The sequence below is a fragment of the Haliaeetus albicilla genome, chromosome 7 (genome assembly GCF_947461875.1).
Source record: "Haliaeetus albicilla chromosome 7, bHalAlb1.1, whole genome shotgun sequence".
NCBI lineage: Eukaryota > Metazoa > Chordata > Aves > Accipitriformes > Accipitridae > Haliaeetus > Haliaeetus albicilla.
The window spans coordinates 25,690,255-25,715,919 of NC_091489.1; the positions used below are offsets into that span (position 1 = coordinate 25,690,255).

The following is a 25,665-nucleotide window of genomic DNA, read 5'->3' on the forward strand; positions in this document are numbered from 1 at the left end:
TTAGGGTAGAAGACAACATGCCCTGCTGAATCTTTGCAACATATTGTAAGAAGTTGCCACCCTTTTGTTGCTGCTTTTTGGTTGAAATGCTGTAATTAGTTATGTGAGCTTTCTGAGCCATCTTCAGTGCAGATCTCCTGAGTTAGGTTAAAGTAAAAGTTTGACCTGGCTGGTTTTGCAAGAAGCACCGACTGGAAGCACTCTCGTGATTTATGATAGCATCTCAGTAGAGCAATACTGGGACTAAACTCCAGCTGAGAAGCAGTAAAGACGTGCCAAGGGTAGTAACGTCTTGAAGTTCTAATTAGACCTGCCTGAGCATGTGTACTTACAACTTTAATGTTAAAATGGAAGCAAAAAAATCCCAGCACTGGAGACAGAGGATGAGTACAGATTCATTTCGCTTCTGGTCTCTGAATCTGTTGTGATTCTTTGGGATTAGAATATCAGGCAGGATACACAGTAAAGATGAGAATGGTACTGCCAAGGTCGCTCGCAATACAGCTAGGTTTAAAATGAGTTCCCTCTGAGTAAGTAATCTCTTCTGACTCAGTTTTCAACCTTCTCTCTTTTCTGCAGCTGTCTCTACTGTAACATAAGAACTGGAATAAATAAATGTGTGGTTTTTAAAAGAATATTATTCTCTTTTCCTCTCTTTTACTTAAATACACTTCGTTATGCTCTGCCTAACTTCAGGGCTAAGCCCAAGTGTCAACCACTGCTGGGGGGGAGGGTGGTCCCTGCTGCCGCATGAGGTGTTTTCCTACTTGTTACTTCTTCTATTACCATACACAACATCTTTGCCCTGGCTTGGGCTTCTGAGTGTGCATTAAAGTTTTGTTTCCGTGGCTACTGTGTACTTTCTGGAGGTAATTTACCCAGATCAGGATAAGAGAACATCTGGAAGGAAAGAATAGCATAGACCTGCAACAACTGTAAAGTATCTACGGGCAATGAAGAAAAAGCCGAGGAGGAATAAAAGCTGCTTCTATCACTGCTGAGAGATCAAACTCTTAAGAAGAGTTCAGAAACGTAGAATAATTTTGCTAGTGGCTAGCGGGAGGGATATGAGGAAAAACAAGAACAATGAACATTGGCAGAGGAGGCTTCCTGATGGCTCTGTAGGAAGAAAAGCTGTTTTACTAACCAATATGAGGAAAGCAATGTAATGCTGTAGTAACCAGGCTATATATTACGGTGTCTTGTAAGAAGGGTGATCAGTCTCCCTGTGCTTTCTCAGCTTACTGTTGTTCCTCCTTAGCAAGGATGTCTGAGCAAGTTTAGCCTTCCAGCAATTCCAGGATTTGAAATCCCTCTGGAGTCCCTCAATGACTTGCCCATTGACCTGTAGCAGTCAGAGGGAGAGAGCCTCCCTTCTTCTCTAGATAGATTTCTGTACGATGGTACTGCCATGGGTGACCAGAGCGGATGAGCAAAGCTGAGCTTACTTTATGGTAGGGCAGTTCTTTTAAACTGTTATTTTTGGAGATAAATTAATGGTCAGAATGTTTTCTTTCGGAACATTTTTATTTATAGAGTTTCTTTGAGGGGCAGTCAGCTTCTTGGGATGTCGCTAAGAAGGATCAAAACAGAACAAAGAACCGCTATGGAAACATTATAGCATGTGAGTATTAGTGTGCTTGGTCTGAGCAATAGCCATAGTCGTGTGTTACTCTTGCCATGTTCTCTCTCTCTTTACAAGTCTCTGGTGGCATAGCTGCTTAATACCCCAAGCAGAGAAGGAGGACAGTGCCTTTTCCAGCATTTTTTTTTGTCCTTCACAGTTCAACTTTCTTCCTTTCATAACTCAGGCTGAATTTTGCATTTGCATCTCTGTTGTGCAAGCTGTGGTAAGCATATAACAGCAACAAGCTAGCACTCATTTGGATGTTAATTCTGTTAATTCACTATTTGTTACTGCTTACAAATGCAATTTAACACACAGGAATGAAGTGAAGCTACCAGAGAAGTCCCTGAACGGGTAGATCTACCTCTTCATCAAATCCCAAGTGCATTGCTAACTCCTATGTTGTGACTGTTATTTTTTTTAATGTCTCAATATGAACTTAAGCAGGCTGGGGTCGGAAGTAAGGAAACAGTAATCAGGATTTTTGGTTTTCTAGATTACCATCAGTGGAGCTGATGTTGAAAGGGACTTTGAGCAAGTAACCTGGTTTCTTTGTGTCTTTTTAACCATGTGTAACTGTGATTGATACCTTTCAGCTACACTTAATGAAGTTTAGTGAATGTTTTTGAAGTAACTGGAGACCTCACTCAAAATGATTCTTCATAATTCTGTGTAAACAGTTACTATTTAAGACTTGTAAATTGTGAGGCTGATTTTGGTTTTCTAGATGAGTTGCCATAATATCTTACTTAAAAAATCACACTTCAAAAAGGCACCATAACCACTTGGTTTTTACAGATGACCACTCCAGGGTGATTTTGCAACCTGTTGAAGATGATCCATCTTCAGATTACATTAATGCCAACTACATAGATGTGAGTGGATTGCACAGCTTTCTCCCTCTCAATTTGCCAGCTTCTCTATGTGAAACTATTGCATGTTATGCCTACAAATTTATTGAAAGCTATCTTTTATTAAGAACAAAATGTACACTTTCCTTGTTCTACGTCCTAGTACTCACTGACATTGTTGTGCTTTCTTTCACATCTGACTTTGGTTTGGGCTGTAGATTTGGCTGTACAGGGATGTAAGTACCACTATATGTGAATAACAGCATCCTATTGTAAATATTTAATATAGATATTGTTATTAATCACTTTCCTCTTCTATTTTTATCAGTCAATAACTATGCATGCCTCATCTAATTTATCTCATCTGTTCCTTTAAAAAATTTCCTTTTGTGTGAATATTTTTTGTACCCGTTTTGAAAAGATAATTTATCCTTCTAACATAGCTCTGAATATTATTAGATAATGTTAGATAACTCTGGTGAACCTGTCTGTTAAAGAGCATTTGCTGTTCACTTTTTTTTATGATGATTTTGGCCACTAGCTTTCCATTTCCCCTTCCCATTTATATGTGAAAAGCTGGATAGTACGCTGTACTGTTGTTGTCTGAAAATGTACCTGTGAAGTAGTTGTAAGATATGTTTGGCAAAAAGGGAGGGATGGTGGCCTTTTGTGGGGGGGAGGCTGTTTGTTAATTTGTTTTTAACAACGATTTAGACAAGCAATATTTAGCTGACATTTGTCTTGAGGTGCTAATTTATGTAATACAGAGTATATACACAAACATATATATATATTTTTTAATGTTGTAGAAATTTCCTTGCTTCTGCAGAAAACCTCTAAAGTTTGAAATTCCATATTTTGATTAAAATACAAATTAAATTATGAATTTTAAAAAACTGATACAAACAGGAAATTTGAACAAATTCTGCCAGGTGTTTTCATTTAAAAAATATAACTTTTATCTAACTAACGCCTTAGGAATAAACAAATGGTTGTATTAAAAGTAATTCCAAAGTAATTCGAAAGATACTGGAATAGCTACTACAAGTGTTTTTAAAATACATGGCTTTGGTTACTTTTCTTTATAATTGCACCTTATTAATTTTTCCTGTCCACTGTTAGTTGATAAATTATTTAAGAACTTCTTGACTTTCCAGGATGTGAAGATTTAGCTCCAGGTATATCGCTGTCTTTTTATTTTGATATTTTAACATGGGAATCTCTGTGAAGCGTTAGGCCAGTGATACTTTGCCTGGGGCCTTAAACAAGAAAACTCGCCCGGATTTGTAATAATTCCAGTTCCTTGAGGATGTTGTTTCTCTTATTTAGGAGTAAATTGAATCTCATTATAACCAGACAGGAAAGCTACAAGTTAAAACTGGTACTTTGCAATTTAAAAATGACACTTTTACCTTCTTCTGGAAAGCATTACTGAGTGTAAAACAGTATAGCACAGGTTCTACTTTCATAATTTGAAGCTGGGGCTTGATATTAAGGACTCCGGGAGAAATTTTGTAGTCACCTGATGCAATCTTATTCTCTTGTAAAGCCAAGAGTAAGATACTCAGAAGTTTTTTCATAGGCCCCAGAGGAAGGTGCTCTCACTCTAGATAGGATAATGAAGCAGTCTGTGGAAAAGGATGTAAACTCCTTGGGTACATTGAAATCCTTCACTTTAGTAGCATCTTGTGAATACCAGGAATCCAAGGACTCATGCTCCCCTGTAATGCAATACTTGAATCAAGTGGCCTAATAAAACTCTAACCTAGAAAACCATTGGAGTTATTTCTTTAACATTTACACATTGTGAAATTCTGTATTGTCTTCTCCCCAGCAATACTAAAGTTTCCTTCCTCTTTGTAGCTAATGTTGCTGGCACTGGTCAAAATATATTCTGAATGATTTCCTCAAGAGCAGCAGCTCTTTGTCTTGTAGTTTGCATGCAGACAATTAATGCTGTACATAGACCCAGCTACCTGGAAAGGCTTAGTTGTGTAGGATTATCTATCTATCTATATATGTATGTGTATATACTTGGGTGTATCATGTCCAGTATAATTGGTGCACACTTTGTGCAGTAGCACAAAGTATTTTGCAGAGGATTCCACTGCAGTAGGACCTTGATTCTGGGCACACACCACAGCGTGCAGCTCTGTCCCCATTAGTTATGGCTCACGTACATACCTCTTTGTGCCTTACAATAATCCTCTATTTAGAAGAAGACAAAAGGTGTGGATTTTTTCATATTGGATAAGTTGGGAACACAGATCAACTATTGAGATAATCTGGTGGCAAAACCAATTTTTACTAAATTTTAAATAAACACCCCAATGTATTCAGCTGGGGAGATAATGTCAGTAGAGGACTAATTTTTAGGCCCGAGGGACCCGTCTTGAATACTCCTTCCCAGTATGCTACAATGTCTGTTCAAGTCAGATGTTCTTATTTTCATTTTATCTGTTGTCATTCGAACCTTTTCAGTATTAACTGGCTTTTTAGGTTTTGAGCTTCATGCTGCTCTTAAATATTGGTTTGTTCTGAAAACGTTACATAGAGATAAGAATTCTGTAGTACCCTTATGCTTTTATTTTCTGCTCTCTGTTAGTGATATGGTACTCAAACCAACTTATATTGCTGTTTTAGGGATATCAGAGACCAAGTCACTACATTGCAACCCAAGGTAAGAACCTGCCAGCATTAATCAAACCAGACAAGTGTTCTCTGTAGTGTCCAGCAGTGTTTTGGTAAAATGGAAGCAGATGAAAATAAAGCATATCCAATATTGTGAGTTGTCATCTTGTGTTACGGTAAATTAACATAGCATGTTCAGGTGGTATGTGAATAAATGCAAAAACTGCACTAATTTATCATGTTAATTAGCTATTGAGCAACTCTTTCAGTGATAACTGCAGCTGATAAAGTCAGAAGCTACTACCATGATTTCCAGTTATGAAGATGAATAGAGAAGAGAGACATGTGGACAGAGAAGAGAACAGTTTCAACCTGCCTTGAGGCATTTTTCTTTCCATATTACAATGTATTATTTTTCTGTCTAGGATTTAGTCCAGGATGCAGACGGTGAAGATAGTAATGATAAATTAAATGCTATCTCAGAAAATCTGGGTAAAGTAAGGCCAGAGAAGGACAAAGCCTCTTTGTGGGAAGAAGTGAGAGAAATCTTTATCATATAACAACCTGCTAATAAAAAGGAGAGTTAGAGGAAAAATTTGAATTTCTATGGAAATTATTCATTTTGTATTTCTGATAAGACTCCTCACAATGAGGAAAAACAAATAGATTAGTCACAGATTGCACTGAAATATCAGAGGCTATGAATTAAAGTAAAAATAATTAGATTTAGGTGTGTCATTATTTGATCTGTGAGTATAATCAGATAGCTGGTTGGAAGTACCCTGTTATTTGTGCCCTCAGATGATTGTAACTGCACACAGGAAAGCCAAACTAAAGGCTTGTTTTAAAGCAGGATGCTCAAATTTCTGTCCACGTTTTTTTTATTTTTGTGTAAGTACTGTCTAAACAGGTCTCTCTATGGCAGTTAACTCTACATTTGTATTTTATTTCTGGTTTACTAAGTAAATCATTGCACATAATAATATGTAAAGGGCACAAAAAATTATTGCTGCTTTAGTATGCAGCCTTCGATCTAGCATGTGAAGGAATATGGTTGAGTCTTCACGTGTGTTATATAGAGTAATATTTATACTACTGCTGGACTGTGGTCAGGGAGCTGTTTCTGAGATGATTGTAACAGGGCAAAAGCCTCTGTCGCTCAACTGAACGTGTCTTGTCTCTGCAGCAGAGCAGGAGGCAAAGCTTAAACAAATGCTTCTCATTTGCTTCACAGAAAAGTAGTTAAGTTAGTTTAAATACCCTTCAGTGGGAAGTTTATGGCTCAGCGCCTACTCGTGCGTGCGCACTTTGCCGGGAGCTAGATGGTAAATGCACAGGATCTGTACCACTGGCCCTCCTGACTGATACTTCACTCCAGTGTGGGCACGTCCGCGGTGAACACCTGAAGAAACTCACACTCAACACATTATATTTAGCAAATGTAAAACAAACCTAGAAATGTAACTATAGATGTAGTCACACATTGCTGTGTCCTTCTAGTTTTCAAACAACTTCTGGCATTTCGCTATGTGAAACACCTGCTATTAATTTCTTTCAAGTGGTGATTCAGTTAAGCTGAGAAGATTCAGTGTTGGTTAGAAATAACAAGGTAGTCTGGAAACTTGCATGGTGGTATGATGATGTGGTTTCATGAAGCTTTCATCTTTAGGCAAATGTGTATCAGCTCTGAAAAGCACTGGATTTTATTTTTAGCATTTGCTTTGACTGTCATGTTTTTTGCAGAGTATTACCTGGAATTTTTTCTTACAGGTCCAGTTCATGAGACTGTGTATGACTTCTGGAGAATGATATGGCAGGAACAATCAGCTTGCGTTGTGATGGTCACAAATTTAGTGGAAGTTGGAAGAGTAAGTTTTTGTTTTGTTTTTCTTTTAATGCTACAAGCCTAAAGAAAAACCTGCTGACAAGACACAAGGCACATTCTTCAGCAGAATGTGGGAGAGTCTTGTGAAGGACAACCCTGCATCCTGAGAGGAGGAGAAGGGGGAGAGTCCAGACATTGTTGCAGTTACGGTGTTGTGTGAAACCAAAGATAACTTCTGAAGAAGACTGATGCCATGTTGCTTTCATGAGTAGTGAAAAATTGTCTGAATCCAAAATTCATATTTCAGCAAAATGGATTTGTATATTGTCACTCAAATGAGCAGAGTAAGTGAACTAGTGAGCAAATGTGTTTCTATTTCAGTGGCTAGAAATCAGCAAAGTATTTACAGTTTAGCAGTAGCACATCCCTCAGGGAGTAATATAAAGTATCTGGGATTACTTGCAACAGTTTGATTACTGATATGAAATGCATCCCGGTTTAATGTAAGTGGAAATGTATTCCATAGCTCAGCACTAAAAAAAATATAAATGCTCATTTAGAAATGGATTTGGCATCTAAGTACAGCTGTGTAAAGCAGTGGAAACTCTTTGTAGCTAGTGCTTAACTTGACAGAACAGCCATTAGCCATGACAAGCCACATGAGTGCATGGTCATTTTGGAAATAAATGTGGTGTAACGCAGTACATGCAGTAACATATCCTCAAGCTTTTATTTTCATTTGATGTAAAGTGCGTTTCCATTTTGTATTTAGGTCAAGTGTTACAAGTACTGGCCTGACGACACAGAAGTTTATGGGGACTTCAAAGTGACTTGCGTAGAGATGGAGCCCCTTGCGGAGTACGTCGTCAGGACCTTCACTCTGGGAAGGGTGAGCACATTTTGAAAGGGCTTGGCAAAATACTGTTTCCTGGTAGCAAGGAGTGTGGAGGAGGCTATGCTTGTGTGTGTTCCTGTACACTACCAAATCCCTCTGTCTGGTTAGCAGGTCTACAGTGAGCCTTACCTCACCGTGGGAGTAATGCATTGCATCAGCGCTATCCAAACACATGTCTCACTGTGGGATTTTGAATTTCCCCAGAAATGTTGACTGCTACCCTCCCCTCTCTGACAGTCACCTCTTCTCTGTAGCCACACTTCTGAGCTGAGCTCAAGTACTGGGTGATGAGTCATGCCTGTCATTCATCTCCATTCACTCTGCCCTGAATGCCACTGAGTCAATCTCGCTTAAAGAACAAACTCTGTGAATGCAATATATGTGATACAGTTGTGGTCTTCTGGTAAATCATTATACTTGTCTGTAAATGTAGCAGGCCATTGTCTTGATTAGCAAAACCTCTGAAAATTGATGCAAATTGCATCTGAGTCTATAAAAAAAAAATCTAATGAGGGAAAACTAGCATACTTAATGGCAAAAGTACGAACTTCAAAATGAAAAAAAAAACAATGACATCTTTAAGCTTCATATGGTCTTTGCTGTAAATAAATTGGTGAAACGATGAAAACAGCACGTAGATTCTATCAGTGTGTGTTATCGTTTTTTGAGTCAGAGAATATCTAGTCTATGAAGTACTTTGAATTTCATAACCGTGGGGTTTTTCTGTTTTTTTTTCTTCCCTTTTACAGAGGGGCTACAATGAAATCCGTGAAGTTAAACAGTTTCATTTCACTGGCTGGCCAGATCATGGAGTTCCTTACAATGCCACAGGCCTGCTTTCCTTTATACGGAGAGTCAAATTATCTAACCCTCCTAGTGCAGGGCCTATTGTTGTCCATTGCAGGTGTGTACAGAAGAGTTAGATTGATTTTTTTCCACAACTGTGTATGTGATTATTTACAGTAGTCTCTTGTGAAGCATCCATCATTTTGAAGTGTTTTGTTTTTGTTGTTCCTTTTTGAAATTGCCTAATTCACACTGCGGTAGGATTTGGTTGTCTACAGCAATGTTTGGAAATAACTGGATTCTAGTACACTTTTCCTAAATAGAATAGCCAGAGATTTTCTTTTTCCTGAAATAGCTGCACGGCTAAATCATATGATGCTTCAGGCTATCATTTTAGGTAGTCTACAACAATTTTGTGACAGCATTCAAGAATAAGTGTAGATACAGCTGCTTTGATAGCTTGGTGTTGCATATAATATCTGAACAGATTATTAATTTAAATCAAAGTAAACAAGTAGACAAAGGAAGATGGAATGAGGTTAATGGCAACAAATACAGAATGTTGTTTTTCCTGTGCAAGTTTTGCAAGGTTTGTGTTGTTGGGACACAGTCCTTTGACAAATAGAATTTTCTTTTGGCACCATCAAATGTTAATTACATTCTGTAGAATGTTACTCAGCCTTTAGAGTTTCTTAGAATTCACTGTGCAAAAACTGCCTGTAGCTTTATATAAAACCAAAAAAAATCAAGAGAGATTCTTCTGGATACTGTTAGGTGTGCTGCCTGAACTAGCTTAGAGCTTGGCTGGTAAAACATACACTTGAGTTTCTTATTGTAATATATCACTTTTCATCCTTAGTCTTATTAAACAAAACCAAGATCCGTTATATTTTGAAGTGCATGAGCTTAATCATACTCCAGATTTCAGTTTAACTAACTTTTCTTTTTTACTTCAAGTATTGCTCTGGGTGATAAAAGGAGGAAACAATTTTTTCTCTTCTGTTACTTAGTGGATCAAATCTCATGGGAGAAGGTTGTTTGGGGCACATCAAAAGATTTAAAGGACATTATGAAGAGATGGAGAGAAGATAAAAATTAGATAGTGGTTATGATGAAAGAACTGAATGATTTTATAAAAATGCTCTCAGTAGTGGGTTTATAGAGCTTGTAGGTGTTTTCATGGGGCTATTCCTAACAGTATTTGCTGATTCTTTTTAGTGCTGGTGCTGGACGGACAGGATGTTATATTGTGATCGATATCATGTTAGATATGGCAGAAAGAGAAGGTGTTGTGGATATCTACAACTGTGTCAAAGCCTTAAGGTCCCGTCGCATCAACATGGTACAGACAGAGGTACGGCAGTTCACCTTCAAAGCACCTGATGCTTTCTGAAATACGCTAGGTCAGACCTTCACTGTTACTCTGAAAAGAGCAGGCAGTGGCCCTCTTGAGGGGTTATCTCCATTGTGGAGCATTGCTCAATGCAAACAGCTCCCAGAACCAGGATGGTGGAACAAACCTGCCAGCTCTTTCAGTCTTCACACAAGCAAGTGCCCACCTAACTTTGTAACAAAAGGAAAGCAAGGAGGACTTTTTAGGGAAGATCCTACAGCAGGCCTGTCTGGCACGTCTCTCCCCAGCTCTGGTATTAGCAATTCCAGGAACCCAAAGTTGGAATTCCAGCAGGTTGCCACTGGTTTTAGACTGTCTCCAATCACTTTATCCATAATTTGACTTACCTGTGGAACTTTATGACCATTTAACTTTCCCTTTTCAACTCTGTTTTTATTTGCTTTATTAACCTCATTGCCAAGCCTTTTTTCTTTTCTACCTTTTTTGTCTTTTGTCATGCCTTCAGCAACTCCACAGTAAAACCATTGCCGTAATGACAAAGCTATAACAGCTCCCATTCTGCCACCTGAGTATCACTGAGCTTCCACAGAAACATAGGTTATTGATTTGTATTAAGACAGGTTACCTGAAGTGCTTTGCCACTTCTCTCTCCTGTCCTCTATGTGGACATCTCTCTGAGAAGTTATCTCACCTGTGACCACGTGCAAATCTCTGCAGTTGGCAGCCAGGCATATCAAGGTAATTTGTTGCAGTTTTTATTCCATGCTGCAACCTGTGGCAGTTGAACAAATAAATATTCTCGCTCAACTACCCCCTACAGGGCCTTTGGGAAGTGCATGGAGTGGAATGTTTCAGTGTGACTGCTTCAACCATCCCAGTTTAATCTGCTCTTGAATGTGAATTAACACGCCTACTGCTGTTCCTTTCTCTTTCTCTCCCTTTTGCCTCTTACCTCTCATCATCTCTCAGAGGTTCATACTTACGCAGCAAAATAAAGCTGTAATTGCAGCAAGTTCTTGTGATGGTCATCTAGAGAACAGTGATGGCAATAGCTCCGTAGCTATGTGGGTAAGGCAGCATAGGCTGTAGAGCCAGAATATGACCATGGTCCCTGGACACGTGCTCTTGTTACAGGCACATGTTAAAGTTTGTGCTGCTAATAACCTCATTGGTATCCACAATAGCTAGGTGAGGCAGGCACAGTTCTAGCACTTTGCTGTATAGACATGATTTACATCTATTACTCTCAGGGTGAGTAAATATGATAGGCATTGTGTAAAAATTGACAGGAGGCCTGATTGAAATAGTAATGCAGTTGTCTAGGACTCAAGATATCTCAGGGCAAGTCAGAAGAAAAACCAGTAAGAAATGCTGTTTCTGGTGGGACACACTTGAATTTATTACTGGCCTTGAGCCACTGTCAGACAATTGGTGTACTAGCTTGCACACGCATAAGGAGAATGCAGCGTGCCAAATAATTGCTAATCACACTAGCAGTGCTTGAAGCAATTTACACTTTCTGCTAGTATTATAAGACTGAAAGCTATTTTTAAAAAAACAAAATGAGTAAAGCCAACAAGTCACTGGCATATACACAGAAACCCACGAGCACTGCAAGAAAACTGAAAACCTCCCATTAAATAAATTGCTATGCCTGTTCTGTTAAGTTTTACTGAATTTAAATTAGTTCTGAAGAAAACACCCTTGTTAACTGCATCCCAATTAGGACAAGATTGTGTTTGTACTAAAGCATTATTTAATGGATTGATGGACACTACCTTGAATGAGTTTTACAGTGTGCAGGAGATCTGTTTATCCTAAAAGAAGGAAAGATCTGTTGTTTTTAAATGGCTATAATTTTTGTTTCTTTGCCTAATTTGGTAGGAGCAGTACATCTTTATTCATGATGCCATTCTAGAAGCTTGCCTATGTGGAGAAACTGCCATTCCTGTCTGCGAATTCAAAGCTGCTTATTTTGATATGATTAGAATAGACTCTCAGACAAACTCTTCGCATCTCAAAGATGAGTTTCAGGTATTTGCAGTTCCTACTAACTCTTCATGCGACAACAATTTTTTTGCCTCTAGATACATTTAATTTATTTTAAGGGAAAGGGCTTTTGTATCATGTTTGTAGCATTTTGTCCCTTACTTTTAGTCCATGAAATAAACTACCCTTGTTTATGTGCTTTGCAAAGTTATTTTAAATACGGAATATCCTCCTTTGAATAAAATTGCAGTAAATATCTGTCTGGAATAAAGAGTACTGACTAGGAACCACAGAGAGTTTTGGCTTGCATTTGCACAGCTAAGGCGTAGCTCTTTAGGGCTCCAAAGGATCTTTTTTGGTTTATTCCCTTTGGAGGGGATGGTGTCATGCAGAATCTTTTGAGTGGTACACGGAGCGCCTTTTACACCTGCAGCTTAAACCCCCTTGAAAAGCACCAGCATGTCCATCAAACAGAGAGGAGCTCTTATTTGCTACTGTATTCTTGCTAATGCCTCACGTTTTCCCATATTGCAATATTTTAAATGAAAACTTGGGGAATCTCGAGTCTATTGTCTGTTAGTTCAGTATGCTAAAGCAAGCGTCCTCTCTCTGTTAGACCCTGAATTCTGTGACCCCTCGCCTACAAGCGGAGGACTGCAGCATAGCCTGCTTGCCAAGGAACCACGACAAGAACCGCTTCATGGATATGCTGCCACCTGACAGATGTCTGCCTTTCTTAATTACCATTGATGGGGAGAGCAGCAACTACATCAATGCTGCTCTTATGGACGTAAGAGACTATCTTCTTTGTCTGCGTAGTGTGCGACAAAAAGCTATGTAATATGAGAGAGAGCACTTGCTGGTTTAAGAAAGGGTAATTCTTTCTTACTGCAATGCCCGGTAAAACAGTCCTAACAAGGCGGGGGGGCGGGATGGGTAAGAAACCCCTCCAGCTTGTGTTGCTTGTTCAGAAGGTTTGTTATCTTTAGTCTTTTGCATCCTTGTGGGACCCACTGGAAATCTTGACGTTTCAACAGCATTATATAAAGCTCTAGTCTCCAGACCTCCAAATCTCAAATCTCAGCAAGATCTCAAAAATCTGCTGTTTGTCAGGAAGTAAATATTACCTACCTGAATCTGAGGCTACTGTTGCTATTTTATAAAAAAGGCTATGTATATTGACGCAGGAGAGGCAGGGGAAGAAGGAAAAAAAATTGTCTTTGGCATGTTTGGGCATAGCGTTGGGGGTTTTGTTGTTCATTCATATTTTGAGTTGCAGCTCTTTAAAGTTGAAGTTTGAGTGACAGAAGTATTGTCAGGGGAAAAGGTGAATTAATGGGGAAAATGGAGATGAACCTGCTCATGGGTGTCTGATCGATAAAGCAGTTCATCATATGTGCTGTCAGATACCTGCCTGTGCCTGCCATTAGCATTTCCAAAGTTAGGGCCCTAAAACCACCTTTACAGTAAATACTTAAATAAGTGGCCTGACTTCCAGGAGCATCTCCCCTTCCTCAAAAATGAAGTCCTGTCAGAAACTGTGGTGTCAAGAAGAGATGCTGGAATAAAATGGCAAATAGCAGCAGAAGGCATCAGGACTGAATGGTGTAGTCATCCCAGAGTTCTGCCTGAGCTAGTGCAGGAAACATCTGAACCACTAGCAAAATGCAGTCCTTAATCTCACAATTAGCTATTATGCCAGAAAAATAAGAGGAGTAGCACGTGTGAGACCAATATATTCGGGAGTCACTAGGGCTGAATGGATGAATTAGAGCAGTGAGCAGAATTTTGGTAGCAACCAAAATTGTTTAGAATTGCAGTTAAAATTATGTTAAGCACCTGGATAAAACTGATGTGCTATGGACCAACCAACACAGCTGCATAGAGGAGTGTGGACTGGGGAGAAAGGAAGACAACGCAGGCTGAACGGCTGGGTGGCAGGAGGACTCTGAGTGTGTAACAGTGTGTGGCAAACAGGGACAGGAACCAAGCAATGTATTATTAATGGATGAGCAATCAGAGACAAGTAAGGAAAGACAGAAATGGTAGTAATAAAAGGAAAAAAGCAGCAGAAAAAAAAGTAATATATTACAATGAAGACATATAACAAGGCTATAAGTACAGGGTTAAAACTTTGGGTAATAAAAGCTTTTTCTTGCCCTTTCTCTTGGTTGTTTTTTTTTAAGACTGATTTATTCAGAGAGGGGAACCCCACTGCTGGGCAAGGAAAGGGGACTTTTGATAGCAAAACAGAAATGGAAACTTTCCCCTTTCCACAATGTACTTGTCCCTGTGTTCCCACAAGTGTCTGCTTCCCTGTGTGACAGCAGATCTCCTGCCTGTTTTTTTTTTTGAAAATCTGATCATCTCAGACTCAGTACGTTCTCTCATCTCAGGGAAAGACCAGAAATTATGGGGAAGAGGACTAGGAAAATATCAGCTAGTACATATTTTATTTCTTAAAAATACAAGGGAATAATCGATATTGGTTGTTCCTGTTTGCTCACTGGGCAGGTCTAGGAAGTAGGACATGAGCTGCTACTACTCCAATATGCTTCCTGCATTAGAAAAATATAGCAAATATAGATAAAAAAATTGTCAGCCTCCTTATTCTTTTGTCAAATAAGTACTGATGCTAAAGACATTAATTTGTTATCTTCACAATTTACAGCAAGTAGAAGAGTGAAAAGAATTGTATTTTTTCCTTCTGGGCCTCACACTATGATCTTTGAGGGTACATCAATATATTGCACATGAAGATCCCTCATATGAACCTTCAAACAAGCAAGCTTCCATACCAAAAGTGGTTTAGCTACCCTACTGGGTCTTTCTCCTAGGTTAACTTACTCTACTTATTTCAGTAAAAAACCAGCCAAACCGCTTTTGGTACCAGCATGAGTGCTAAACACAGGGATCTCTGTGTTGCATACAGCGGTCCCAGCACTTCATCTTCAAACTGGTGACTTACCATCCCATCCGCCTACAAGACTATTCTCCATCTTACTGTGTTTCTCAGATTAACCTGTCAGTGCTTCCTTGCCAGTTCATATCTGTATTCCTTCACTGCAGAACTCTTCCGTGCATAATTACAAATTGCCTGCAAAAAACTTTAGATCTCTCCTCTTCTGCTTGCTGCTTGTAATACATGTGCTGCAAGGAATTAGCTCCTCTCTATTAGCTGCATCTCAGCTAAGCTATGCAAGGCTGGAAATCCCTATTTGCAGCTGTGTATAACGCAGCACACAGAAAATGGAATCTGCTGCCATGAGAGGAAATAGTATTTTGCTGTTTAACTTCTGCTTTCTGCCGGAAATGGGCCCCGGTAATCCTGAAGGTCCGTTCCATGGGTGGCCCTGTGGCTGTGGCACTGAAGGAGAATTTGGGATTGAGCTTAGTCCTCGACTCAGTCACAGAGCTCACATGTAACCTGCTGCGGATGGGGTGACCTTCTGAGACCTCTGCACCCCTCTCTGCAACATGGGAAGAAGGTTTCCTGCTCAGTTTCCTGGACACAGTGCCTGGAGCGGAGTTGCCCGAGCCTCAGCTCAGCAGAGCCCTGAAGACCATCTTCAGTGCCCCATGCATATCTGAACTGAAACAGGGCTTGGTCTCTAACAAACCAGAAGGCAGACTGGAGCAGAGTAACCTCTTTGTTCTTGGTGGAGACAGTAAGGTATTTTTAACATCAGCTTTGGTGAAATCTGGCATAATTGATGTCGGAGCTTTGTTCTATTTATATGTTTTTTCTGTTGCAGTGTTTGAGTGGAAGTTATTAAGCACTTCCTCTACCGGTGCTAATAAAATCATTTGCCTTTACAGAGCTATAGGCAGCCAGCAGCTTTTATTGTCACGCAACATCCTTTACCAAACACTGTGAAAGATTTCTGGAGATTAGTGTATGACTACGGCTGTACTTCTCTTGTGATGTTAAATGAAGTCGACTTAGCACAGGTCAGTTTGGGGCTCGAGTTTTCCATGTACTGTCGCATGCTTTAATCACTCTGGATCCACTACATGATCAAAATGTAGAGCAGTGCAGTGACTTTACAGTTATTCTCTGCTTTACAGCAACTAATTAGCACTAGTTGCTCAGGAAAGGTTAGGTGAGATGTCTGCAGTGGAATAAGGCAACATTCAAGTTGTAACTTACCATTTAATTATGCCTGTTTTGCTCTGGTGCAGGGCTGCCCGCAATACTGGCCTGAGGAAGGGATACTGCGGTACGGTCCCATCCAAGTAGAATGCATGTCATGTTCGATGGACTGTGACGTCATAAACCGAATTTTCAGGATATGCAATCTAACAAGAGTAAGCATTATCGTAACAATATGTAACAGAAGGGTATGTCATTTTCAACACTCTAGGCTCTTGTGGGTTTTAATTTTGAGTAATAGTAAAATGCTAATGTTCTTAAGACATTACGCAGAAAAGAGTCAGTCAAGCATCGGTATCTAATACTTATTTCTAGTACTTTTCTATAGCTACACACTAAGCAGGGGGAGCAGTAAGATGAATGACTGTTGTTCTGTGGCATTCTCCCTGATGAGCAGAAGATGTGTATGAGAAGTATTCTTTATGTTTGGTGTACAGTGAAAGAAATATCCCTGTAATGAACAGGTAGTGACAGGTATTTCATTCATAGCTTCTGTAAGACGTTTTCCATGGTGAATAAGGAACAGAAGAGCTGAGGCTGGTTATGCAACCAGCACCTTCTCAGCCGAAGATGCGAGAACCACAACATAAAAGGAGGATTGTGGCACCCAGCAAAGCGGGGTGTGAAAAAACTCTGAAAGCTCCTCTGCCTCTGAAGGGTTCTGCACCACTGCACCTCGACCTACATTTATCATCTTTTTCTCAACTTCAGTAGCAGTGCCAGTCTTGCATTCTTGTTGGCTCCTTCACACCGTGCGCCACCTTGTCTTTTTGCTGTCCCATAGTGTTTCACGCTATCGCAGCATCTTCTCAAACATTCTTTGCCATGCAGTGTCTCCTCCTTTAGCTTACCTCTATAAATCACTTATTTATGTTGCCTACATGTAAAGAGTTACAGATGTTTGTGCCACCGATATATGTACAGTTAACCATCAGTCCCTATTTTACTTACCATTCCTACTTTGTATCTTTCATGCAATACTGAACTTATGCGCCACCAATTGCTCCTTGGAGTATACATTTAACTTTCATTAATGTTGAAGAATAGCTGTGGAGAAAACATTACTGTGTGTACAAAGATTTATTTTTTCTTTTATTTTGGTCACATTTTCATTTTTCAAAGTGCAGAGTTTGCATGTGGCCAGTATTTTATCCAAACTTTTATTTTGCTTATATTCAGAGCTAAGAAAAACATTTTCAGCTCTTCATACCTTGCTTGGAAACTACAGGAAGCTAAGGTGTAGGCACACTGGCAAATATTACGCCATAACACTCTTTTTGTTGTATTTTTAGACTTCCTCTTTTGTTTTGGTTCATTTCTTATTTTCACTTTTTCCATTTCTTCCTTCTTATGATGTTTTTGATTTTCTACTCCTCTACTTCTCTTTGTTTCCCATGCCTTTTTACCTTTACATCTTGCTTCTAAATATCTCTCTGCTCTGTTCTTCCTTTTCTAAAATCCACATTCCTACTCCTTTTTGCCTTCTTCAGCTCCAAGAAACTGAATAGACTATTTATTCTTCCAATTATTGAGGCCTTTCTTGTGACAGTCTAATTCTATTCAAGCTCTCCCTGTGTAAGATCTAGCACATGGAAGGCTCAGAGACTGGCAGCAAGGCTCTCATGATTATCATAGTCCAGCAAAAAGGGAAGACTTCAAGGAAAAGAGTCATATTTGTGCACCTATATTACTTGTTGTTTATTTATAACTGGGTCAGTTCATGTATGGGAGCCAAAGGTATGTCTCTTCATTTCTGTAGGTCTAAGAATTTAACAGTGATGTTTTTAATTGATTATTGATGTTAAGGATAAAACCCCTTGACATGTAGAATCTAGGCAATTTGTCCAATTACAAGAAGTCAGGATAGGTTACATTAGTGACTGATAAACTGTGATGTTGTCTTCAATGTAGTTCCTTTTTTTTTTTTCTTTTTTGACATCTTCCTTGAGCTCAAGTGATACAAATTAATGGAGACCCTTCCATGCAATGTATATACATGTTAGAATTTGTCCACAATGTAAACACTTAGGTTTCATGTTAGTTTTATATTTTGGTTTTCTAAACCAAGATGTAAAGGTGCCATATTGACCTAAAGCTCTTTGGTTTCCCGCAGCCACAAGAAGGCTATCTGATGGTGCAGCAATTCCAGTATTTGGGATGGGCTTCTCACAGAGATGTACCAGCTTCCAAGAGATCCTTCTTGAAGTTAATTCTCCAGGTTGAAAAATGGCAAGAGGAATGTGAAGAAGGGGAGGGCCGGACCATCATCCATTGCCTGTGAGTAATTGGGAGAAAGTCAAATTGCTGCTTTTCAAATAAATGCTTATAAATTAGTTCTTGTTTTAAGTTCAACTATATTCTTACGCCAACATTCTTTTGCACATGCCCTTGTTTCTCTTGTTTAAAAAAAAAAAGTGCCACTAGTACTGTAGGTTGGCTTTTGGTCAACTTTCAGACTTGTCTGTGTCAGGTCAAGGTACCATGGGAATGAGTATTTTGAACATGATGTGTATTGTCTCCATCTGTACATAATAACATGTTTTCTGGTACAAAATATGTACAGACCAATTTCTTCTGTACGGTTTCAGTAAGGAAGTCTTTTATGCTGTGTGCCAAATGGTTATTTTTTGTGTATCTCTTGCATATCGTCTGTTGCGTTTTTTCCAGAAGGCTTGCTATATTTTGAGGGGTTTAGACTGAAAGCTATGGATCTATGAAATCAGAGAAAAGTTCTATAATACAGTAGGTGATCCTAAAACTATTGTTGGTAAATGACAGCTGGCTGCTTATCTGAGCCTGATATTTAAATGGGAGCTGGTTTGGGGGCGGGTTGAAAAGGCGGCATCTTTTTCTCCCTAAGCAGAGAATGACCAATCTCTCTCCTACCTTATTTAAATATAAAGTTTAAAACTTAGAAATTGAATTAGCATTCTTCCTTACTTTTAAAAAAAGGCTTCTGTTCAAATGTTCATAATTAACTTGTGGCCCCTTTCTGCCCACCCCTCCTCATTATCCGTGGAACTTTCTGGCTAATTTAAACTTAAGAGGAAGGAGTACCTACCGTAATTTCTTTGTAATAAGGATTAAAATAGTTCAGAAGTATCCCCAAAGGTCAACAAGGTATCGAATCAGTGATGCCTTGGCATTACTCTGGCTAGATAATCCTCATACCATAAGGCAATTTAAGTGAGTCTCTTTCCAGAACTAAATGGAAAATGTTGTACTTGCCATTGAACCTGGTTTTTAATTACTAACTTTGTACTTACCATTGAACTTAGGGGTTTTTTTTTTCTAATGCCTATGTAAATTAGACTGTAGCATAGCTGGGCAGCATGGTTGGCTGTAAGGGCAGAATTCAAAAGAAGTAATTGAGAGAAAGGTCAGAAACAGAAAATGTCTCGGACCAATCCCACTGGAGCTGCAAGGAGATTGCTAAAGCCTGCTCTCCCTGTGGGGCTCATGATCACTCATGCTTAAAGAGTGAAAGAACAGAAATGTGTTTTGGATGCTCTCTTACACAGTAGCAACATTTAACCAGCTCTTTTCCTTGTGTACAGAAATGGCGGTGGCCGGAGTGGGATGTTCTGTGCCATCGGCATTGTGGTTGAGATGGTAAAAAGGCAGAACGTGGTGGACGTTTTCCATGCCGTGAAGACTTTGCGGAACAGTAAGCCCAACATGGTAGAAACTCCGGTAAGCACCAACCCATCGGGGTTACTGCAAACAACCAGGGAGCCAGAGGCTCTCTTGTTGTGTGAGCTGTGTTCTCAGTTCTGTGCTCACAAAACAGAGCAAACCTGTGTTGGACCACAAGAAGAAAGGGATGTGGGGTTTGGGTCTTAGGCTCCTCCCCTTGTAGTATAGACTGAGCAGAGGCTGGTCTGATTCTTGGCATGAACATAAGGTTGGGTAAAGTTACATTGTGTGGTGGAAATTTATTGAGTGTACACACAAGTTAGCATCATGAGGGCAGGCTAAGCATTTACGCTACTTTTCTTGTAGTGGTACCGTGGTTTTCACAGATAACTTTCTGAGTTAACAGAAGGTACTTTAATCTCCCAAGATAACCTGGTCTATTTGAAGAGAAGTTGCAGTGTGTTGTGCTCATACAAACTGTCTTGACATTTTATGGAGCAAGGCATTTCTTCTTGGTAGGAATAAGCTGTAAGGTCCAGATTAGTAGCTGGAGATGTAAATATTTTGCTTCTTAATAACAACTGCTGCTTTGGAAGGTGTATTGACTAATGGTAATGTTTGTTACTCAGGTTTGTAGTAGTCAAAATGATACCTCAGAACTTTAAAATCGAAGACTTGGATCTGGTATGTTGGAAATGAAGATACAGAATCATAGAATCATTTAGGTTGGAAAAGATCCTTAGGATGATTGAGTCCAACTGTTAACCAAAATAATAAACAATATAAACAATAAACTAATATAAATAGTATGAGCCTGAATTAGCAAAACCACAAGACTAAATATTTGTATGTACATTGCCAGAACTCAGAATAACCTTCGCTCTTCTGTTGAGTCTTTATGTATACAGTATGAGTCCATATCTATCCATGTGATCACTTCAGTCACAAAAACTGAACATTGTGGAAAGTCCTTATAAAAATTCTCCCAAGTGGATTTTTTTCCTTCCTGTAGGTGAATGTGAAAGCAGGTTAGACAGTGTTTGGGAGTTTCTGCCATTTGACTCTCACACTGCCAGCAGCCAGTGTCACTTTTCAGCCAGATGGCTGCCTACTGCATAAAAATCAGGGATGCCAATTGAAATTAAAAACATTTTACAGTTTATGCATAGCGAAAATTGCCTCTGACCTTCTGAACTTGCATATTGAGCAAAATGGCTGTAACTGCCTCTTCCCATATTGCCCTTTTTTCCAGGTGTCACTGTTTGCTTAGTATCAAGTAGCTTCTGTGGCATGATTTGCTTAATTATTGTGCATCACTTCCATCCCTTGCCACCACATAAATTAAGAAGATGGTTAAAATGTTAACAGACAGAGCATCCTGTAGCAGTAGTGACATTGGGCTAGGTATTGCCGGTTTTGCCGCAAATACTTTGCAGTTTGCTGTGCCATAGATGTCTGAGACACAACATACTGAATTGCTGCCTGGATTTCAGTTCACTGCTGTGAAGAAAACAGGTCAGATCACATGGAAAATTACCTGTGTCACTGTAAAGGGAGGCCAAGGTAGATGGTGTGTGTTTCTGATAAATGGCCTGTAAATTTATATTTTGTTTCAAAATAGTCCTGAATTCCATTGTAGCTTTAATCTGCAGTTACTGAATTTCCGTAGTTATGTATTTCTGTTGTGTGGGTTTTTATTCGGAACTCTTGAACAGCAGCAGCTGTTGAGTCGTTAGTTAGAAAACAAACCAGGAAAACCAATATGTAACACTGTCATGTGCCCTACATTCAGCAACATGATCAGATAACAAAAATGAGCAGCGCAATAAGGGCTTTAAGATATCCCCACCGCTTCCTGCTAATGGATCACGCTGGCTTCCTTTGCAAGCAAAAATACATCACAAAAGCAGATTTGTTTTGTTAGGTTGCAAGGACAATAGAGATTGAATTCATTTCCTTGGTTTTTCTTCTTCTTGCCTTCTCCTCTCTTCTTCTTCCTCCCTCTCCCCCAGTATGAGCTCTGAACACAAGCCTTGTTAAGGAGAAATACTAACCAAGATGAAATTTTAAGCTTGAACTTCCCTTTTAAATGTGCATCTGATCTCTTGGACATTACATCGACACAACTGTACAAATGGGCTGTGAGCCCAGAGCAGCTTTGTATCACAGCTTGGTATTCCTGAGCCATTTCCTGGCTGTCCAAGCAGCAGACACTGGTTAACTGCTCAGTATCGGCTAACTTAAATGTAAATGGTATATCAAAGTCGAGGTGCTTTCACTGCAAGAATGCTCTGACTGATAGGAGAACTTTTCATGTTTGATAAACCAGTTCAGAAGCTGAAAAAATCAGAGAAGCAAATCATTGCATTTCATGGTCAGGTTTTTTTTCCAGCTCATTGGTTAGGGTGAGTTTTTAATCAGAACTAGTAATATACTTGAGTAGTAGGGGGGAAAAAAAAAAAAAAACCCAAACGTGTCAGGCTTGAAGTTAAAATTGCACAGTAGTTAGCAAAGACTGTTCTTGTTTGTAGATATTGCTGCTAATACTTTAGAATCTTAATTTAACTTTTTTTTTTCCCCTCTTTCCCCTTAAAGGAGCAATATCGCTTCTGCTACGATGTTGCGCTGGAGTACTTGGAATCCTCTTAGTCAGAATGGATGTGACAAAGTTCACCAAACACATGAATCTCAATAAGCTGTTTTGACAACAGTTCTTGATCCTGTGAAGAAAGATTTTAGGGGAAGAGGGGGGTGGGAGGGATTTTAAATTTTAAATGCAAAGTATTTTTCTTATGAAGTTGTGTATCTTAATAAAAGAACTCAATCTGTTTCTATGCTTGTATACAGTATCAGCATTTAGTGCCACATAAATACTATTTAATGAAAACCAGAGTCAGAAGAGATTTGCCCAAAATAGGACTTTTCAGTGTTTGTATATGCAGCCGTCTCTCAATTACAGTAGAGCGACCATCTGTTGCATGTATCAATATTTCCTATATGGTATTAATTTTTCTTTTTTTTTCTTTTGATACATTGTTAAAGTACAATAACAGTGTAAATTGATAGTAAGGTTCATTCTTTATACGTTTCAAGTGTTGCATATATATATTATATATAGTAAAAAAAAAACTGGCTTATTTTGTTTTAATGTGCAATGATGGCTGGATCACATAAAGATCTTTATAAAGAAACTTAAACATAAGCCAAAGACTCAAGTGTAAATATGTCTATATGGAGAAAGCACATGTATTTATTGTTTACTTGCATTCCTTTTTTGATGGCTGAAAAAAGAAGAATCATTTTTCTTGAAGAAAGCTTTTTTTGCTGAAATCAAGTGTAAACAATTTTTGTAGTTTATTTTTTGTATGTTTTAGTGTAAGTAGAATACATACTTTTTATGCATAGACCAAGAAACATTGGTATAGTGGTTTTGTTGTGTACATGCTTGTGATTCAAATCCATGTAAACAACTCTGTTATAGAAGGTCTTTAACTACAGGACCAAAATCAAAACATTTTCCTGAAAATGTATAGTTTTTCACAGTTGCATTAGTTAATTACTGATCAAAAAACTATTTAAGGAAGGGCACAGATCAAAATGGCCTTGCCTATGACTTGCACAATATTGGAAGAAATTTTTAAGCACCCTTAAAATTGTAAGGGAACCAGCTGTTTGAAAAATTATTGAAGCACAGGTCAACAGGAGAACTGCTGGACAAATAGATGGCTCTGCATATGCCCTTCAGGGTAAAAAAGTATTTGTTTAGCAAACTGTAAAATTAAGCAATGTTTATTTTGATGTTTACGAACATGTAAGCTTTGCTTCCAAGAAAGCAAAATTTGAATAAACCAATGCCAGATTCTGATTATAGTTGTGGTGTACAGAATATTACTGTGCTTTCGCTTAGCTTGTATCCATTTGTTCACAAGGTTTCCTGTATTTTACCAGCTAAAATCATTCCAGTCTCTTGTTGGTCTTTTTTTTAGAACTGACAGTAAAATGATTAGGTGCTTTTAAATAATCTGTAAAGTAAGAGTGAATTAAACTTTTATTTAAAGATTATTTTATATTATTTCCTATTCTGGTACCCTTTCACTTACTGTCCTTGTTAAGGAGTCATTCTTATCCGGAAGACCAATGTATTTGCATAAAGAAAATCTCAGAAGGAAATTATATTCTTTTTCACCTCTGTGTTTTAGGGAGTATTTGAGAAGACTCCATGTCTCATGTATGCCCTAACTTTCTTCCTTTAGTTCAGACACATGGAATTACCCATCCAACACTATAAATGGCAGAGAAATGTTTAGAGAAATTCTACTTCTCAGATTTTTTTCAGTGCCTCCACCTGTATTGCATAGCTCCACCTCTTCCAGATTTTAAAAAAAAAAAAGTCTTTTTCTTTTGTCACCCATTGTTAGTTCCTACCTATGAACAGCAAGGTAAACAAATCAGGTTTGAAAACATTCACTGGGTCTGAGTTCTTAGTACTCAAAATTGCTTTTTTTTTATTTTGCCACATTGGAAAGGGGATTATAAACTGCATGCAACAGAATTGCAATATTCCCAGCTTTCTCTGTGAGGCCATTGGCATTCAGCTAACTTTGGCAGTCAAAGTGCTGGATGTATCATCTAAAGCTAGCTGTCTGGTCACCACTTTTTGTGGAAACAGCACACCATTTCCACAGACTGATGCATCCTGCCTGTTAGACATGTGTCTGGGAGTAAATGAATTGGACTCTGGAAGAACCTGCTTCTGTTGTCCATCAAGGGTGTTGAGAAGATTAGTCTAGAAGTCTAGATTAATTTTTTGACAGATGAGATGAGTAGCTCTTAGGGTTGTGGAATGCAAAAGCCACATTCCATACTGACCAGAATAATTTGGGTTGGGGTTTTTTTTTCCTTTCCTGATCAAAAACGTATCATTACCATTAGGCTGAATGAATGGTTATTTTCCCAGAGAGCTCATGTGTTGGGGACAGTGCGGTACACCCCTGACAGTACTTCATAATCCTTGGTAAGATCTTTGTGTCCACTTTCCCCTGTACATTAAGCATGACTGGTGCAAATGCCAGTATGAATCCTGGCATCACAGCACACTGTGCCTGCACAGGGGACCTCCATGGGAGCATCCCCCTCAGCTAGAAGGTATTATAGCTGCCGGTGATTATTCTGCAAATGGGAACTCTGCCTATGTGTTTAAGTACTCTGAGAGTCACGTAATTTCTGTAACTGTAGCTGACTGTGGTGACCTAATAAGCTTTTGCAATAGCTTGTGATTGAAAAACTTGTGGGGAGTTCTTCCTTGCAAGGCCAGGGAAAAGTATGCAGAGGGAATACGATGTTGAGAAGCAGATTGGAAATATCATTCTCCAGTAATGGTGTATCTTGGGAGTCTCTTAGGCAAAAGACAATATTAGAATCAGCTTTTTTAGTATAAAATCGAGAAGAGAGAGTTTGCTTTCGTTGTGGCAGCTCTTTCCCCTCTCTTATCTCACCCAGTGGCAGCATATGCCAGCTTTTTTTCTCTGGGAGCACAAGCTCTGTTCCCCTAGATAGATGGTGCTCCACTATCCTTTTCCGACACCTGCGCAAGACAGAAGGAAGAGAAGTGGGCGGATGATGAAAACCTGCCGCAGGGGAAGAACAGGTATTTCTCATAAAGGGAGTGTGCAGTGGAGGGAGAGAAGCATTCCCAACCTTGGGCACTTGAAGAGGGAAATATTTTACTCCCTGAGGCAGTGAAAAGCCACCAGCACCAGTATTGCAATCTGTCGGCAGCTCCTGCCCTGGAGCAGTCCATAGGTTTCAAGACTCCTCAAAATCTTTCTGCTGGCTACCACCCTTGCTGAAATATTAGCATGGACTCGGTCAAGTGGCCACAGCCTGCAAGGTACATGGGCTCTGCTTTTCTCAGCGGC

At 39.1% G+C, this 25,665-nt stretch overlaps 1 protein-coding gene across 10 annotated transcripts in view; it reads left to right on the forward strand.

The window, feature by feature from the left end:
• Positions 1-23,809, forward strand: part of PTPRK (protein tyrosine phosphatase receptor type K) — a 418,390-nt gene extending 394,581 nt beyond the window's left edge. For 6 of the 10 annotated variants that reach the window (XM_069787396.1, XM_069787395.1, XM_069787399.1 and 3 more), the window contains 15 exons: positions 1,537-1,624; positions 2,426-2,502; positions 2,697-2,714; positions 5,122-5,158; positions 6,880-6,977; positions 7,707-7,823; positions 8,579-8,733; positions 9,834-9,969; positions 11,854-12,003; positions 12,575-12,748; positions 15,778-15,909; positions 16,141-16,266; positions 18,225-18,388; positions 19,669-19,804; positions 22,343-23,809. In XM_069787396.1, the coding sequence (XP_069643497.1) occupies positions 1,537-1,624; positions 2,426-2,502; positions 2,697-2,714; positions 5,122-5,158; positions 6,880-6,977; positions 7,707-7,823; positions 8,579-8,733; positions 9,834-9,969; positions 11,854-12,003; positions 12,575-12,748; positions 15,778-15,909; positions 16,141-16,266; positions 18,225-18,388; positions 19,669-19,804; positions 22,343-22,396 (1,662 nt within the window). In that variant the 3' untranslated portion in view covers positions 22,397-23,809. The remainder of the gene's footprint in view (positions 1-1,536; positions 1,625-2,425; positions 2,503-2,696; positions 2,715-5,121; positions 5,159-6,879; positions 6,978-7,706; positions 7,824-8,578; positions 8,734-9,833; positions 9,970-11,853; positions 12,004-12,574; positions 12,749-15,777; positions 15,910-16,140; positions 16,267-18,224; positions 18,389-19,668; positions 19,805-22,342) is intronic. The other 4 variants (XM_069787397.1, XM_069787406.1, XM_069787403.1 and 1 more) reach the window with 1 other exon arrangement.
• Positions 23,810-25,665: the final 1,856 nt, after the last annotated feature.